Here is a 16,705-nt window from a genome sequence, read left to right on the forward strand (position 1 = left end):
TTTTTTTTATTAAAATATTTGATTTCTTTATTTACTTCAAAAATGTTATATGATTAGTTAAAATAATTTCATACATTGCACATATATAATGAATTATTATATACTATTTTTGTAAATCATAGCAAATTTGTTACTTTTAAATTTATATTTCGAAAATACTTATATGTACATATCATCAGATTTTATTGCATTTTGTTTAGCTATCTTTTTTCATTATACATACAAAAATACATTCCTTATATTGCATTCTCTTAGATTTATCCATTATACTTATTTCATATAATATTAGTAGAAATTATTATTATATTCATTTTATTATTAATAGTTAATTTTAAATTTCATATACAATCGCTATTTTGTGTTATTTACATTGAAGTAATGTGTTGAATAAGTATGATATTCTATTTTAATTACATACATATTAAATATTTTCACAAGAGGCGAATTGGTAAATACAGCTATTGTATGCGACATAGCGATTTTTTCTTCAGTCCTTGCCAATGTTCTATACAATAAATTTTATTATTTTATTCTCATAAGGTTTTACTTATTTGTTCGGCGGCGTATGATGTTCATTATTATTTGCATAAGTCATTTTGTCCCAAAATGTTATAAAAAAATGTACAGATGAATTTTCCAAACAATAATAATAACATGAAGCATAGAATAATATATTTCATGAGTTTCGCAAGTGCATTATTAGGTCAAAAATACACAAAAGTTCTTTCAATAGACGTGTTTATAACAAAACAATAACTAAAAAAAATCGAAAAGATAATTTAGAGCAAACCCAAGCACAGCTGCAGGTTATAATTTTAAATTTTAATTTTTCTTAATTTAGTCTCCAGCAGTTCCTAATATCAATACTGAATTTCAACTGACTTTACAAAAATCATTGCCGCCATTGGGCTAATTAAGCATTTGTTGCTGTTGTTGTTGTGTTACCACAACATGTTGCATTTGTTGTGTATGCATCTGTTGCTGGAGCTGTTGTTGTTGTTGCTGCTGCTGCTGTTGTTGCTGATTACTTGAATGCTGTTGTTGTGCCGAACTTGACGACTGTGGTTGCACTTCAGTAATTGTTGTCACAGTGATTGGTTGTAGCATACTCGTTCCATGTTCGCTTTCATTCTGCATGCTAAGCTCAGCTTTTACACGGCGTGCAATATGCGAACGTGTGTGTTTTCTCAGATGATCTTTGCGGTAGAAACCTTTACCACATTCGTGACATAAGTGACGTTTTTCTCCCGAATGTATCACAAAGTGCAAACTCAATTGTTCTTTCCGTTTAAATGCCTTCAAACAGACTGTGCATATATAAGGTCTTTCTGGATTATGAGACTGTTTATGACGCGTTAGATGATCTTTGCGCTTCAAGGCCGCCTGACAAATATCGCAGATATAGCGTCTCTCAAGATTATGTCCTACCAAATGTATTTCGAGCAAGTCCGGCTCGGGATATGCAACCTGGCATTCGGGGCACACATATAAAGGGCTTCCATCCAGAGCTGTTGTAAGCCGAATTTCGCCGGGTCTCAATTTTGGCTTCCGATCCTTAGGACGTTTTTTTCGTTTCTTCTTTTTCGATGTATTAGTTGCACTAATAGCTGAGGTTGGGGCCATTGCAACAGCGTCGCTAGTCGAGGGATCTGCTTGTAGGTGTACTGTTGTTGCTCCTTGGTGCTGTTGTTGTTGCTGTATTTGTGCCTCCGATTGCTGTTGAGGTATTGTAATGGTTGTTGTACCGCCAATGGTATTGATGCCAATAGGTGCTCCCGTTTGTACCTGTAAAACATGTTAGGCCAAGAACATTCCTCTTTTATCAATAACTGTTCCATTAAAAATATTGCAAATATATTTCATATAAATATATAAGCAACGGTTTGTATCTTATACTTACTACACCCTGATTTTCTTTCTTTATCGTTTCGGCTGAATACTTGAGGAAATGATGTAGCGACAATGGTAGTGTGTTTGCTGGAAGATGGGAGAGGTAATCAGCTACTGTGGTACCTGGTGTTAGCGATTGCCATGAGGTATTTTGTAGAACTACAGAAACATTGGTGAGGGGAAGAAATGTTAATCACAACCAATACTTCAGTCTATAATACGAAATTACGAATTGTTAATAGGTCGATTTAAATTTTGCTGACAAGTATTTTATGATTCAAGCTTTATCCCTCTTTTCCGTTTAAGAACAAATTTCTATTAAACAAAGAATTATATTAAAATAATAACTACCAAGGTCTAAAAGTGACGGTGGGCGTTGAAAAGTTTCCCCGATAGAGCGTATTTTAGTTAATTGATCATTCTTGTTGAAAAGTACTTTAGCAACCAATTATTTCAGTTCTGTCCCAATTTTAACTCACCAAGCTTTGTATCCACACCTTGTTGTTGTAAAATGGCGTTGCACAAGTCCTGTGTTAACTCTTGTGGTCCAGACACTTGTTGTTGTTGAACATGCAGTTGATGTTGCTGCGTAGCATTTGTGACCGCTACACCTGCCGCTGCCGCTGCCGCTGTCGTTGACGACGAAGCGGTAATCGTATTTTGTGGATACGCAATGGCTGCTGTAATCAAATGTTTATCATCCGCCTGTTGGGTAGTGTACGTTGGTATGTTACCATATTGTGGCTGTTGCTGTGCGCCGCTGGTTCCTGCTGTTTCTATTGTCACCAAATGTCCATTGTATTTATCCCCTTGCGGCTCATCGCCCGATGTGCGGAACTTTGCATGTATGGCGGTGACGGTTGTTCCAGTAGCGATCGGTAGTGCTTGTTGGTTAAAGTGTGTCATACTTACGTTGGCAGACGATTGTTGCTGTTGTTGTTGTGGCTGTTGCTGATGTGATTGGTAGCGGGCGCTGGTGGAGGCAGTTTCCTCCTGCTGCGTTGCTCCTTGCGACGTTACAGTGGCAACCGCTGCCGCGGAGGTTACAGTCGAAACTTGTGGCGCTGCAGTGGTCGTGAACTGCGGCAACCCAGGAATAGTGGTTGCACCGGGAAAAGTATTACCAAATGGTGAAAAGTTCATTGCGATCCGAAAATAACGTTATTTTTGAATAATTCTGTAAAGGATTCACTTCTTTCCCGTATGGTGGGAGTTCAATTTAGGAAATACTAAGCGCTTTGATTCAAATGGCTGTGGTGTCTGGAAAAATAATGGCATTCAGAAGAAAGCATTAGTGAATGTCAACTTGCTTCTATATAATTCCATGTACAGTAAGTGTACATACTTATATGCACATACTTTTCCATACTTTTTCGCACCTCTTATAAATTTGGAATATATACTATTAAAAATATATAAACATAATAATATGAACAAAAACTAAATGTGTTGAAAACGTGGGTATTGTCATAAGATGCTTTTTCAAAAGCCAAATGTGCCAATATTTACTGTAACGACTGTTACCAATGTCAAAGAAGTCTAATAAAAAAAATACTTTATAACTTGTGGGCCATGTATAATCAAAATCAACCAAAAATATAACGTCACAGCAATAAATACATGCATACAAATAGCTCAAAAACCATTGTAGGATTTCCTAACACTGTTGAGAGCCCAATAGGGTTGAAGTGTAATTTACGATGCGCATGTCCAAACCAAAACGGTTGCTGAATTTAGCATCAGTGCGGTGAGAGGTAGTCAGGTATAGGATAGTGATGAGTGTCGGAATGTGTTGCAAGCAAAAATAATTTAATTTAACCGCATACTCTTACTTCTAAGTGCACTAAAAGAAAACAGATGATGACATGGACGAGGTATTCTCATTCGTACTATAAAAATATTGTTTGCTAAAAGCGTTAATGCAAATATATAAGCAAAGTGTAAATGATTAAATAAAGTCTCTAAAATTTGCGGTAAACATTGACTTCAAGAGATAAACATCTTGCTATATAATTGTATGGTATGCATGTGCAACATACACATGTACCATACATATGTATATCCGTAAATGACTTCATGTTATTCGTATGTTCATATGTTTAGCTTAGGAACGCACTTCGCATGATATTTTGGGCATTGATAACAAAGAAATACGAGCGATATATCGATTTTCCAAAAGAAAAAACAATAAAGTTCTTTGGCTGTTGTAAGCAAGATTATTAGAATCTATTTTACTGTTACTAAGCCAATCAACTAACCTTAAACAACACCAAAGTTCCAAGTGCATCGACTACCGCACACAAAGATCTGCACGTTGACTGGTCGAACACAGCGTCAATGTAATAACAATCCTGCATAATGTGCGGCGTACGGTGCGTGGAATTGAAGTGGCTATGAGAATTTCGTATGTACTTTTTTAAACATCAATTCGGCTCAATATTTCTGTTATTATCGTGCTTTTCATTTTCGTATTGTTTCTTTATTTTTGTGTATATATTTATTTGCACGATTTTTTTCATTTGTTATGGTTTAATAATTTCAGTTTACACAACTTTGTGCGTATTTACTTGCGATAAAGTATTGTCATTTGCTTTTTCAATGCAATTACTATTATTGTTTTTTCTTAGTAAACCCTCTTGCATGCAGTAAGCCATTCATGTGGATTATAGCAGTGCTGTTATAAAGGAATAAAACTGCTAGCAAGAGCACCGATAACCATCCGAAAAGAAGCATTGCACCGGATATGACTAGCAATATAACACCGATACGACCGTTTTGCAATGCAATTTTTTCTACTCAACAGTGATTTTTAAAGTGACAGTTGTTTGCAAATGCTTAGACTGGAGCACTATTTCAGCCACTCGTTTTTATTCCTTGCCACTATCCCAATCAATATAAACCACTGCTACCTGCCAGCTGACCCGTCCCCACATTTTGCTCCTCGCTCTCTTTTCTTGTTTGGTTGTTAACGTAAACCTTTTTTCTCCACAGTAGAAGTCTCAAAACAGAAGAAAAAATTAAAATACACACGCCTTACTCTGAAATAAGAGTCAGTAGCACCTAACGGCATACGGCACACATATAGGACTGTATGCGTCCAAATAATTTGCAATCGAAAAGTATGCATTTCACTATGGTAGGACAATCATCCCCAACACCTACACAGCCGAAAGCATTTTCCGAACAAAAAGAAGAGAGAGAGAAATAAACAAATGAGAAAGCTTGCGAGTGAAAAAATAAATTATGGCAGAGTTTAATTATTATACATATGTACTTGCAAATATCAAAATTATTTCAATTATTAAATTAATAAAGTTAATAAATAAAATAATACTTATAAATTATATATAATTATAAAAGTAAAGGATGCGTTCAATATAATCGTAAAGGAACTTGGAATTTACCACGAAAAATGAATGTACATATGTATATAGATAAGTATAAATGTAATGATTTCTATTGACTTCATGTCATAACATATAGTGTGCTTAACATACGGTTTTAACGGCCTCGTAGCCAATTACTTTATTAATTTTTTTCTAAATAGTGGTACTAGTCATCAGTAAGTTTCATTGAATTTTTTTTTAATTTTTTAAGAAAAAATATTTTAAATAATAATGCTTTCGAAATACCACGCGTTTAATGACATTTTGAGTCCGAATTGTACGATAATTTTATTGCATAAATAAATCACGCGCGTTACTAAAAATTCAAATTTATACAAGTATGTGGTGCATATGGATATTATGAAACTAAATTTCACTTTCTTCGACTCGTGGATCGCGTGACCTCAATACGAATCAACACCAGTGATAACACACCATCAGGGTAACAGCCATTAGGCGCAAAGCCATCCCCGCCATTATCAGCCAACATCTCTGTAGTGGCTGTGGCATAGGCAAGCATATTCGAGGATGTTGCCAACACCACCAAGCATCAGTAAATTTACTTGCATTACAAATGTGCATATGGACGTCATGTCCGCCGCGTCTACGAAACCACGCCATTGGCATCACCACATGTTCAACATCACGGTCAAGGACGATTGTATAGTGGGATGGGCGCTCATGGAGAGTTTACTTGGCCCAGCAAATTCCAAAAGCAATCACTTCGCATATTGGCGCTGTTGGCCCCTTCCTTTACCTCTGATGTCCTCAGAATGCAATGCGACCAATGCAGTATAAAGGACAGGGTAGGTCGATGCAGATTGTTTGACAATCATTCCACTAAACCTCTCGGCATTCCACCATTGCTATTAGCTGAGTGTTCCGTGTTCGTGATAACAATTATGGCACAGTGGTTTTAGAATGCTATTTGTGTGATAATATCGTTCGAGTATACATTTTCAATTCACCGTTTCTTAAAAGGACTAACTGTTATACGGTATCAAAACTTCTCTAAAATTTAAACTAAATTTTGACTAAGATATAAACAAAAAACTTAACCAAATAATAAACGTTATTTGCATGAGAATGTATATACATATATATTAGATTCACACAAAAATAGAGAAGTATTTCCAAACAAGTAAAACGCTATATTGTTTTATCTAGACTGTCGCCTGGAAAGTGGGAAACTGATCCAAACACCCATGTACATGTATACAATTGCTCGCGCGCCATACAATCTCCTGGACCTCAAAATTGTCCAGAGAATGTATACCCTGTATTTATTAATTTATGTATATTTAATATGCATACATACATATATAGTACATGTATAAACCTATATAAGCACATATATGAATACATTTATATGGTAACCAGTAACTTCATCATATTCATACTCGTCATTATCTCCGTTGGCTACAACGCGCCATCAATGCTCTTTCCCACCCAAAAGCTAAAGTCCTTGCAACAATAAGGCAATATTTACAGGCAGACAACTCCATACCAATTGTCATTGAGACCATAGCGTCATCGTCCCTGTTGCACCCACCGTAAACATTTATGTCATAACCTGTTCATTTATATACACATATTTGCTGTACACCTACACAACTACAAACATAGGTGCATATGTACATATGTAGAAACATAATAATGCACGTTGCACTTTATGTTGTCTCTACATACATATGTATGTATGTATATGCATGCATTCAACGTTTTGAACGTCTATGAGTATTTGTGTGCGCGCAATGCTGAGAAGTGTATATTCCACCCTGCGCTTCCACTCTACGTAAGTACAGCAGTCGCGTTAGCAGCATATTGCATCCCTTCGTTATTGGCGAGTTGGCCGCGGCAAGTGCATTTACCTCTGTGGCTAACACATTCGCAAATATCCTCACACTCTGTCAACTCTCTAATACTTATAACGTATGTACATATATATATATATTTAGGTATGTAGGTATATACATATGTATGTACATGTGTTCCAATTTCCAATAGACCTGCTCGCTAGATGATGAGGTTGTTGTGGGCGGTTTCTACTTCAATCTACATACAGACATAACTGAAACCGTCGCCGGCATCGTAGCCGGATTTCATCGCGAATTGGCCTTGGTAGTCGCGAGCGCGGTTGCAACTCCTGAATAGCTAAATACACTTGGTGGATGTTGATTGCAGGCTGTTGCTTTGAATTGCACGCATGAGTACAAATGGGGTATGCAGATTTGGCAGCGATATCTGCATACCCATAGGGAGGTAGGAATACAAACACAATAGTGGGAAAGCTGCGGTTGTTGCATTACAGCCGCCGCCTTTTCCAGGGCCTGTTAACGATGCGCTTCCTACGAGCACTTGCCAGTTTTTATGTTCTCTGACATTGAATGCCGAAGACTGGGCGCTACTCCAACGCCTCCGCCGCATCTATATCACCGTTATTCTCATCGTCGTCGTGTCGTCGGCCTTGCATCCTTGCAGCGTGCAATGTACTTTCGTCCTTGCAGCCTTATAGCATTTCGTCGTGTTGTTGCCTTGTAGCCATGGCGTATTGAAATCGAAATTGGGTTGCCGTGAAATTTCGCTGTTTGTTGATGAACGACCTACTCCTTGTTGTCGGCATCAATGCTGCCTCTGAAGTTGTACATGTTTTCGCTTTTATTGTTGTTGCTGCTTCTACTGCTGCAACTGGTGTTATGCACTTTGGTGCAAGTGACCAAATTTCAATTGAGCTATTTTTGTTTTCCCTTTGCAGTTTCATCGTTTTGGTTGAAATTCGCGTTTCGTGTGTCCTTGAGCTACTTCGCTGTTCTTTATGTTCATCATTTACTTTACGCGGACGAATGTATGTATGTACGTACTATTCTGTATGTTAATTCGTGGGGTGAATGACTTTTTAGTGCATGATATTGCAAGGTCAGGTTGATATTGTTAACTTTACTAATTTGGGAAAATTCCAAATAATACTTAAAAGTTTGTATACAGTTATAAAGTTAGGTGATTAATAGTTTCCTTATTTTCGATAATAGTGGTTTAAAATTTCGGGAATATAAAACAATGCTCCACTAAATATTATGTACATAAGTATATTAAAAATATTAAAATTTAAAAATATTTCTACTTTCATTAAATTGAAGCTAAATACGATTAAATCTTTTCCAACCTGATTTATTAATAATGAATTATCATTACAATCACTCAAGAAGAATAAAGAGCTTGTTTTTAAGGCATTTTGATAGCCATTTTAAAATTGATTTGGATCAAGCAAATCGTTGTCGAAAAAGATAATTTTATATAAAAGATCCGGAATAAGCACAATCTTGTATTCCATCATGCTTGATGATGTCGGTAATAATAACAATAATAATATTTATATTAATACTAATAATAACAGTAATACCAATATTGCTCTGTAGAGAAAAATATTTTGAAATATAAAAAAAAATGTTTCCCCTATTATATCTGTTTGCTATTAGAATTAATTTCATTTTATATAATTAACATCACAATTAAAAGCACTTGAAATATAGTACATACATAAGTTCACAAGGCTGGCAAGTGAAATTTTAAACTGACTAATAAATTCCCTAATAGGACTCCCACAAAGTTATGTTCACTTTGACTTTTGTATTTACTTTCTGATAGTACTCCCAGGTAAATACATAAACAAACCGACTGACTACTACTCATACACACTTGTGAAACATTTACTACATACTTTTGGACTCTACTTACAAGTATAAGCTGTTTGACTGGCGGGCTGGCGAAACAAATTTGATACTGGTGAAAATCGCGACTACGATGAAAATTGAGGCGCGAGTTCCGTATATAAGTTCACAATACGTACAAACAAACTTTTATCTTATTGTAATGCAATCATTTCGAGATGACAGCGGCAATACCGCTGACAGATCCGAATGCGTAAGCGGCGACTTCACGATTACAACTACTACAAATACTATAGTAATACAGTTGCTGTGCTTGGGCTATACATTAATATGCGACAGCGAGTGCTCCAATGATTGCGATGAAACCAACAACAAAAACGATTATTTCAAAACGGTAAATTTGTATGTATGCTTATGACATCAGGCAGACACGAATAACAGAAACAAATAAAAACACATGCTAGTAAAATAACAACTCCGAAATGCATATAAGTGTATATTCAAATTTGGCAGACATTAAAACAACAAAAACAAAGCGAAATCAAACTAGCAACACAAATACCGAAAGTGCATATCAAAAAACAAAAGCATTTACAACAACACAATTTCGAAATTTCAAACGTGCGCAGACATTCGTCCAAACACACATTTCTACACCATACGTGTCTGCGCTATTATGCACTCAAAAACATTACTCTCCACTTGCCTTTGCTGTGTCGGTAGCACATTGCTCATTCGCCCGCTGCATACAATGCGACGCAGCTCTATCGATGTCTACCTGGACCGACATGTGTGTATACATCCAACCTGCAAATTTTCCGAATACAGTACGCTTATTTTTACACAGATCACTTCGGCAATTACTCTTTACTATTCATTTTATATGCAAATTCATACTTCCTTATGCTTACACTGTCAAACTCGCTCCTATTCGTATAGGCCAATTTCAATTTTCATTTCTTTTTCAACAACCCCATTTTACTACATACATATGTATGTATGTATACTTATATGTCCTGCTCTCACAAGTTGCAGTAGTACACATCACTGGCGTCTCTCTTCCAATTTTCTCTCAATCGCACTGTGCTTTCATTTTTCCCGCGTGGCGTATACGTAATATTCTCACTTATCTTTTATCACATGTACATATCGCTCATTTGCTGCAAGACCGGTATAAGTCAAAAAAATCGATTCTCCAGAAAACGCGTTTAAAGTTTTCAACTTACTACAACCTTACACGGTGACTCCAACCTTACACCTCTTCTCAAGCGGAGCATATAAGAGGTATTCATATGAATTTTTCACTCAACATGAAGTATGATATAACGAACAATTCTGCAGCATTAACTCAAAAATCACATTTTTTGAATTATGCCGGTCTTGCAGCAAATGAGCGATATGCACATATGTATAAATTGTTAAACATATATGCTTGTACATGCAAATTTGTAAGTATTTAAGTTTTATAAGCGTAAAACTTAGTGTATATGTTCTAAATATCGGTTTTACTTTCATATATCTAGTTTTATTTACATACTTAGTGTCTATGCACGTAGGACATTAATCAAAACCACAAAATTGTTTACAGTAAGTGAACTAAATCACGAACTTCAACAAAATATTAAAAATATTCTAGCAAGTGTTCCTACAAACACAAATTTATATATTTATGTAGTAGACAACACTATCCACGTGTTCTCCATTAGTACATAAACATACATACATATGTACATATGTCTCTGGCATACTGATTTCACTGAAACTAATATAATCCAGGCATATTAGAATACAGTTTTTCACATTAAAAAGAAAATTCTAATAACAGCAAAACTAGGCGCTCCCACTCATTCTCTCACAACAAATTTTCCTTCACCTCAGTGGTCGGCTAACATACACTCATGCTTAGATATCTGATATTCGCGAATTTTCATTCACAAAACTCAACGCTAAATGCTAAAATCTAAAATTCTAAACAGAACCAATATTCCAATATTGTTTTTTTTCTCTAACGCTGTAAATGGCAGACATCCCACCAAACACGCGATGATAGCCACGTTCAGAGTATTAGTAGTGGTATGACTGAGTTAGCAACACACACATTTATGCAATATATGCATTACGCAATATATAGAATTTTTTTTTGAATGGAGACTATAGACGATGGTCCTTCGTTGGCTTTTATTTAGAGTTCTCATCTTACACACATGTTGGCATATGCACATTTATACATAAATACACGCACTACGTCACATCGGATCATCTGACAAAACTGAATATGTTCGCGTTATGAATGCATTGTTAAGTTTCTTATCGAAGTAAGCTTCATACAATTTTTGGAAGTGTTACTTGAGCAAATTTTACTACATTTTACTTACAAAACTAAGCTGGCATACATATGAATGTTGTATTTACTAAAATAGTTTAATAATAAATACGCGATATTCATAGCATTTCCCTCCCCAAACTAATTTTAAACTGCTCATTTGATGTCCACATGAAAATAAATATAAATACGCGCTTTTATATTGTCGTATAATATTATATGCTTACACATGTATACCAAGTACGTATATATGTATATGAGTTTCTGTGAAAATTTATTTTGTGCAGACTGTACATTTGCACTAAAATTATATAAAACGCATTTTTGCGGCAATGTTTGAATATTTGTCCGGTGCTTCACACTCCATATGCACGTATACTCGGAAATGCATGCGTATCTATCTAAATATGTACATATGTACCTAGGTATGCATATATGTATGTATATAAATGTGTATGCAGATAAATTGACGATGAATTTTTTGTTGTCAAAGTTGTTGTTGGTTGTGTTTTGTCTAGACTGTACGCAAAATTTATTGTATTAATTGCCATCTCGTTTGTGTTATTGTTGCTGGAGTTACTATCCGCACAACAAATCAAAAACAAAGAAAGATGCCCAACCATTTACTTTTATAGATAGATTTATATAAAATAAAATAAAATAAAATAAAATAAATATATTAACATAAGATACACATTCATACACTATAGCACGTAGTTAGTATGTAACTGCATGAAGACAGTACACACATGCAAGTACATATGAATGTGCGTATGTGGATTGGGGTACACAAGTACACATATGTAAGAACACGTACATATATTTATGCTTTCATCTACAATTACTAGTTATATCTATATTAGTTTGAAAACCTCGCCGTTCTCACCCTTTTCGTGATATGTGTCTGCATTCAGTCGGACGGACGCAGAGTCCTATAAGAGAAACTGTTTTATTTGCCATAATTGAAAGCGATTTGGCATTACATATTATATTCTCGCATGTAACGTACTTATGTAAATGCATATGATTATATTGCAATGTGTACATATTTTTGCCTTTGAACAGTAGGGGATCTGCTATTCTTCAATCAAACAACAGAAATACTTGTATAATACAGAACCATCCGAGAAGCTCAACGAATTCGCAAGAGTCATCCATCGATTTTTGTGTCTGACTTCTGTATGTTAAATTTCAATTTCTTCTTTACCAAAAATAAGCGCAATATGGTTTTAAATTGAAGTTTGCTTTTGTACAGTTTTTTCGAATTTATTTTGTGTTCGTATGGGCAAATCAGGCCCATTCGTGTCAGCCAAAGCAAACTTTAAGAGCTAAAAATTAAAATTCCAGTGTTTTATTATGTCTAGAATTAGAAATTGGACTTTAAAACAAAAATCAACCAAAAACCAAATCAATCTTGTTGACCGGTCTAATTTACTCTTTACTTTAATTTTCTTAATTTTTATCTTCAAATGCGCGCAACAACAAACCAGCTTATTGCCAAGGTAAGCTTTACAGTAAAAAGATTAGTAATATCAAATTATAATACACAATGTAACTAAAGGTCAAATCAGTAAAATTTTGCGTAGTTTTTGATTTCTATTAATAGAAGCAGACAAGCGAACCAGAACGTATACATCTACATATACTAATTGTGCAGACCTACATAAAATCATCTCATTATTCTGAACATTATCATATGTGGTATGTATGTGAATTATTATATACTTACTATACATATTTGTTCATTAACTTATACGCAGCGTTACAATATGCTAATGGATTCTCTTCATTTACGCATACATACATTATATACAATATTTGTAACTTCATTGGTATTGTCGCCTAATCGTGTCATTGGGGCATGCATTGGCATTTGCTAGTCTCATGAATGAATGACCATGTTTGAATTAATTTGTGTTGTTTTTGCTTTTAATGAGGATGCAACTTACTGTTTACCTTAGTAATGTCTTTCTGGTAATTTGAGCTTTTATATACTACACTTGTATATTGGTAATTTTAGATTAGTGCACTTGAGAGAGTGTGAAACGTATAATCACACAGTTTCCAAATTATGTTGACAAAATTTCGTGTATACACCTACATACATTTGCAATTAGGCAAATCAATACAACCGAAGTTAATTTAATTAACAAATCCGTACTTTAAAGGAAATGAAAGTTAAAGAAAGCAGACAAATGATTGTGAACAACAAAGCACGTTAGTAAGCTTAAACTTTGACAAATCACATCACATCGCGGCGCGTGAGTCACCTAAGCACTGGCCACGCACGTTGCCTGCTTTACTTATATAGCGCCAACTGGCAGCCAATTTCCCGCGAATTTACCGCGTGACTTTCAAATCACATAACATCACGGCGCGACAGTCACCTAAGGACTGGCCAGGCACGTTGCCTGCTTTACTTATATAACGCCAACTGGCTGCCAGCTTCCCGTGAATTTATCGCATGACTTTCAAATCACATCACATCGCGGCGCGAGGGTCACCTAAGGACTGGCCACGCACGTTGCCTGCTTTACTTATATAGCGCCAACTGGCAGCCAATTTCCCGCGAATTTACCGCGTGAATTTCAAATCACATAACATCACGGCGCGACAGTCACCTAAGGACTGGCCAGGCACGTTGCCTGCTTTACTTATATAGCGCCAACTGGCTGCCAGATTCCCGCGAATTTACCGCATGACTTTCAAATAACATAACATCACGGCGCAACAGTCACCTAAGCACTGACCATGCACTTTGCCTGCTTTACTTATATAGCGCAAACTGGCAGCCAATTTCCCGCGAATTTACCGCGTGACTTTCAAATCACATCACATCGCGGCGCGAGAGTCACCCAAGCATTGGCCATGCACGTTACCTGCTTTACTTATATAGCGCCAACTGGCAGCCAATTTCCCGCGAATTTACCGCGTGACTTTCAAATAACATCACATCGCGGCGCGAGAGTCACCTAAGCAATGGCCATGCACGTTGCCTGCTTTACTTATATAGCGCCAACTGGCAGCCAATTTCCCGCGAATTTACCGCGTGACTTTGAAATAACATCACATCGCGGCGCGAGAGTCACCTAAGCATTGGCCATGCACGTTACCTGCTTTACTTATATAGCGCCAACTGGCAGCCAATTTCCCGCGAATTTACCGCGTGACTTTCAAATAACATCACATCGCGGCGCGAGAGTCACCTAAGCAATGGCCATGCACGTTGCCTGCTTTACTTATATAGCGCCAACTGGCAGCCAATTTCCCGCGAATTTACCGCGTGACTTTCAAATAACATCACATCGCGGCGCGAGAGTCACCTAAGCAATGGCCATGCACGTTGCCTGCTTTACTTATTAGCGCCAACTGGCAGCCAATTTCCCGTGAATTTATCGCATGACTTTCAAATTATATCACATCGCGACGCGACAGTCACCTAAGCATTGGCCAGGCACGGTGCCTGCTTTGCTTACATAGAGCCAACTGGCAGCCAGCTTTCCGTGTGAATTTCAAATCACATCACATCGCTGCGCGAGAGTCATCTAAGCACTGTTTTATAAATAATATAATTAAATGATATAGATATGACTCTGGTAAATATATTTTAATTCATATACAATTAATGCATTTCACATAAATAAATCTTAACGAAAAATATATTGAAGTTTAATTTATGTCTGCCACTAACTACCACAAATACTTATCCTAATACCAGCTGTTTAAATGGAAAAGCTGCTGACTAGTTGGACTTGTAATGTACCCTAGTTGCAGTGCTTTTTATGACCAGTCACTTCACTTTAAGATGCAGTTTAAACCGAACCTCAGACGATGTATCTATTTGCATGAATACATTGAGATACTCTAGCAATACTTAATGCAGTAACGAAAAATCTTGTAAAGTGATTTTGTTAAGATTATTGAAAAAATTGTTTTCTGTAATAAAGTTAGTTATTTTAAATTTTTTCCTTTTTGTGCAAAGTGGACAAAATAACTGGTTTTGTAAGGAAACAAAATAATAATAACCAAAATATAGTAAGCGTCTGTATGTATGGGAGAGAATGCATTGCTTAAGAAACTGAGCAGAGAAGCAAAAAACAAAACACACTGTTGTGAGCAACACGTTTAACCATCGAAGTTGTTGGCCGAAGGTGTGCACAAAACTTCGAAAGCCATAAGATTTAGTTGTTAAATCGGAATACGTGGCGTCGGTTGCAACCACGAAGTCGAGCTTTGTGTTGTGAGATACATACACACACTAGTAGTAGAAATCTTACAACATTCCAATAAACTGGTCGCGCATGTGTAATGTGTAATTCAAGTGGTTAATAATATTCAGTTATTAGACTACAGTATAATAGATTCAAATATAAAATAAAATGTGTTCCAATAATGAAACATGTACACTAGTACGACAAGTTTTTAATTATTAACATTTGACCAAAATGAGGTTTTGTTTTATTATGAAAGGAGGAGATGAAAAGTCATAATAAGAACTTGGAATATTTCGCATGTGAAAATATAAAGTGAGTTAACAGATTAAACACATCCCAAACTGCCATGTCTAGCATTGCTACCACCGTAAAACGCCGTAAGCCGTTAGTTAAATCGAAATCAAAAAATACAACCATAAGCACAAGTGCCGTTTCCACTGTTACTACCTCCACTACTACAAACACATTAAGTGACCCAGTTATAAACTTTAGCGCGAATGATCCATTTGATAAAGCGACGTTAGCCAACGCGTCATCAAACAAAAGACTTCAACGCTTCTCATTAAGCGACATACTTGTTGGTATAATGCCAAGAACAGCAAAAAAACAAGCTAACAGTAACAATGTATCAAGTAACACATCAAACAGCAATCCCACCACCGCTTTGGTACTGCGCACAACTTCTCCCACTTTGTACAACGGCAGCATAGCCTGTTGCCGCGACGTCAACTGTCGTCTAAATGCGTTGAATGAGCATTTTACAGCACTTGTTCAGCAAAAACACCACCATCAATGTATTCAACGTGCATCGGTTTGTTCAAATGCATCTTCGTCGTCAAGTGCGTCCCATACAAAGAGTAGCAGACGGAGTAGAAGTTCTACCGTCACTGGTTTGAGTCGAAACGAAACAACTGCGACACCTACCGTACCAGCGATTGCAGCGGCAGCTCTGCGCGATGGCTCACCAGATTCAGGTGTAGGCAGTGATGCTGCAATGGCGAAAGTATTTCGTGCTGCCGCAGAAACAACAACAAGCGACGATTCTACTTTGTCTTCGGTAGGGCAATATCTTACCGTACACCTGCAGCTGGATTTGTGTACGTGGATCTTGTTTATTTTGGCAGCTTTCACACGTTTCTATAAGCTTTCTATACCCCACCATGTTGTGTAAGTTTCTCTATATATCATGCATTTACATTTAGTAATGCATTATGTCTTGTCTCG

General features: G+C 36.4%; 2 protein-coding genes across 15 annotated transcripts in view; one reads left to right on the plus strand and one right to left on the minus strand.

Annotated features, from left to right (window-relative positions):
- The window catches only part of LOC105227402 (zinc finger protein 1), a 26,329-nt gene continuing 9,624 nt past the window's right edge, over positions 1–16,705 (minus strand). The window contains exons 1-5 of one of the 12 annotated variants that reach the window (XM_049456952.1): positions 9,856–10,338; positions 9,651–9,751; positions 2,370–3,150; positions 1,899–2,049; positions 1–1,792 (exon numbers count right to left, since the gene is read on the minus strand). In XM_049456952.1, coding sequence (XP_049312909.1) covers positions 910–1,792; positions 1,899–2,049; positions 2,370–3,033 — 1,698 coding nt within the window. In that variant the 5' untranslated portion in view covers positions 3,034–3,150; positions 9,651–9,751; positions 9,856–10,338 and the 3' untranslated portion in view covers positions 1–909. Of the gene's footprint in view, positions 1,793–1,898; positions 2,050–2,369; positions 3,151–4,148; positions 5,144–9,011; positions 9,600–9,650; positions 9,752–9,855; positions 10,339–16,705 lie in introns of those variants that run through there. The other 11 variants (XM_049456957.1, XM_049456956.1, XM_049456953.1 and 8 more) reach the window with 11 other exon arrangements.
- LOC105227401 (protein O-mannosyltransferase 1) overlaps positions 3,233–16,705 on the plus strand; it is an 18,139-nt gene continuing 4,666 nt past the window's right edge. Inside the window, exons 1-2 of one of the 3 annotated variants that reach the window (XM_011206724.4) lie at positions 3,233–3,764; positions 15,250–16,648. In XM_011206724.4, coding sequence (XP_011205026.2) covers positions 15,828–16,648 — 821 coding nt within the window. In that variant the 5' untranslated portion in view covers positions 3,233–3,764; positions 15,250–15,827. Of the gene's footprint in view, positions 3,765–12,239; positions 16,649–16,705 lie in introns of those variants that run through there. The other 2 variants (XM_049456947.1, XM_049456948.1) reach the window with 2 other exon arrangements.

Source organism: Bactrocera dorsalis, chromosome 5, assembly GCF_023373825.1.
Source record: "Bactrocera dorsalis isolate Fly_Bdor chromosome 5, ASM2337382v1, whole genome shotgun sequence".
Classification (NCBI taxonomy): Eukaryota; Metazoa; Arthropoda; class Insecta; order Diptera; family Tephritidae; genus Bactrocera; species Bactrocera dorsalis.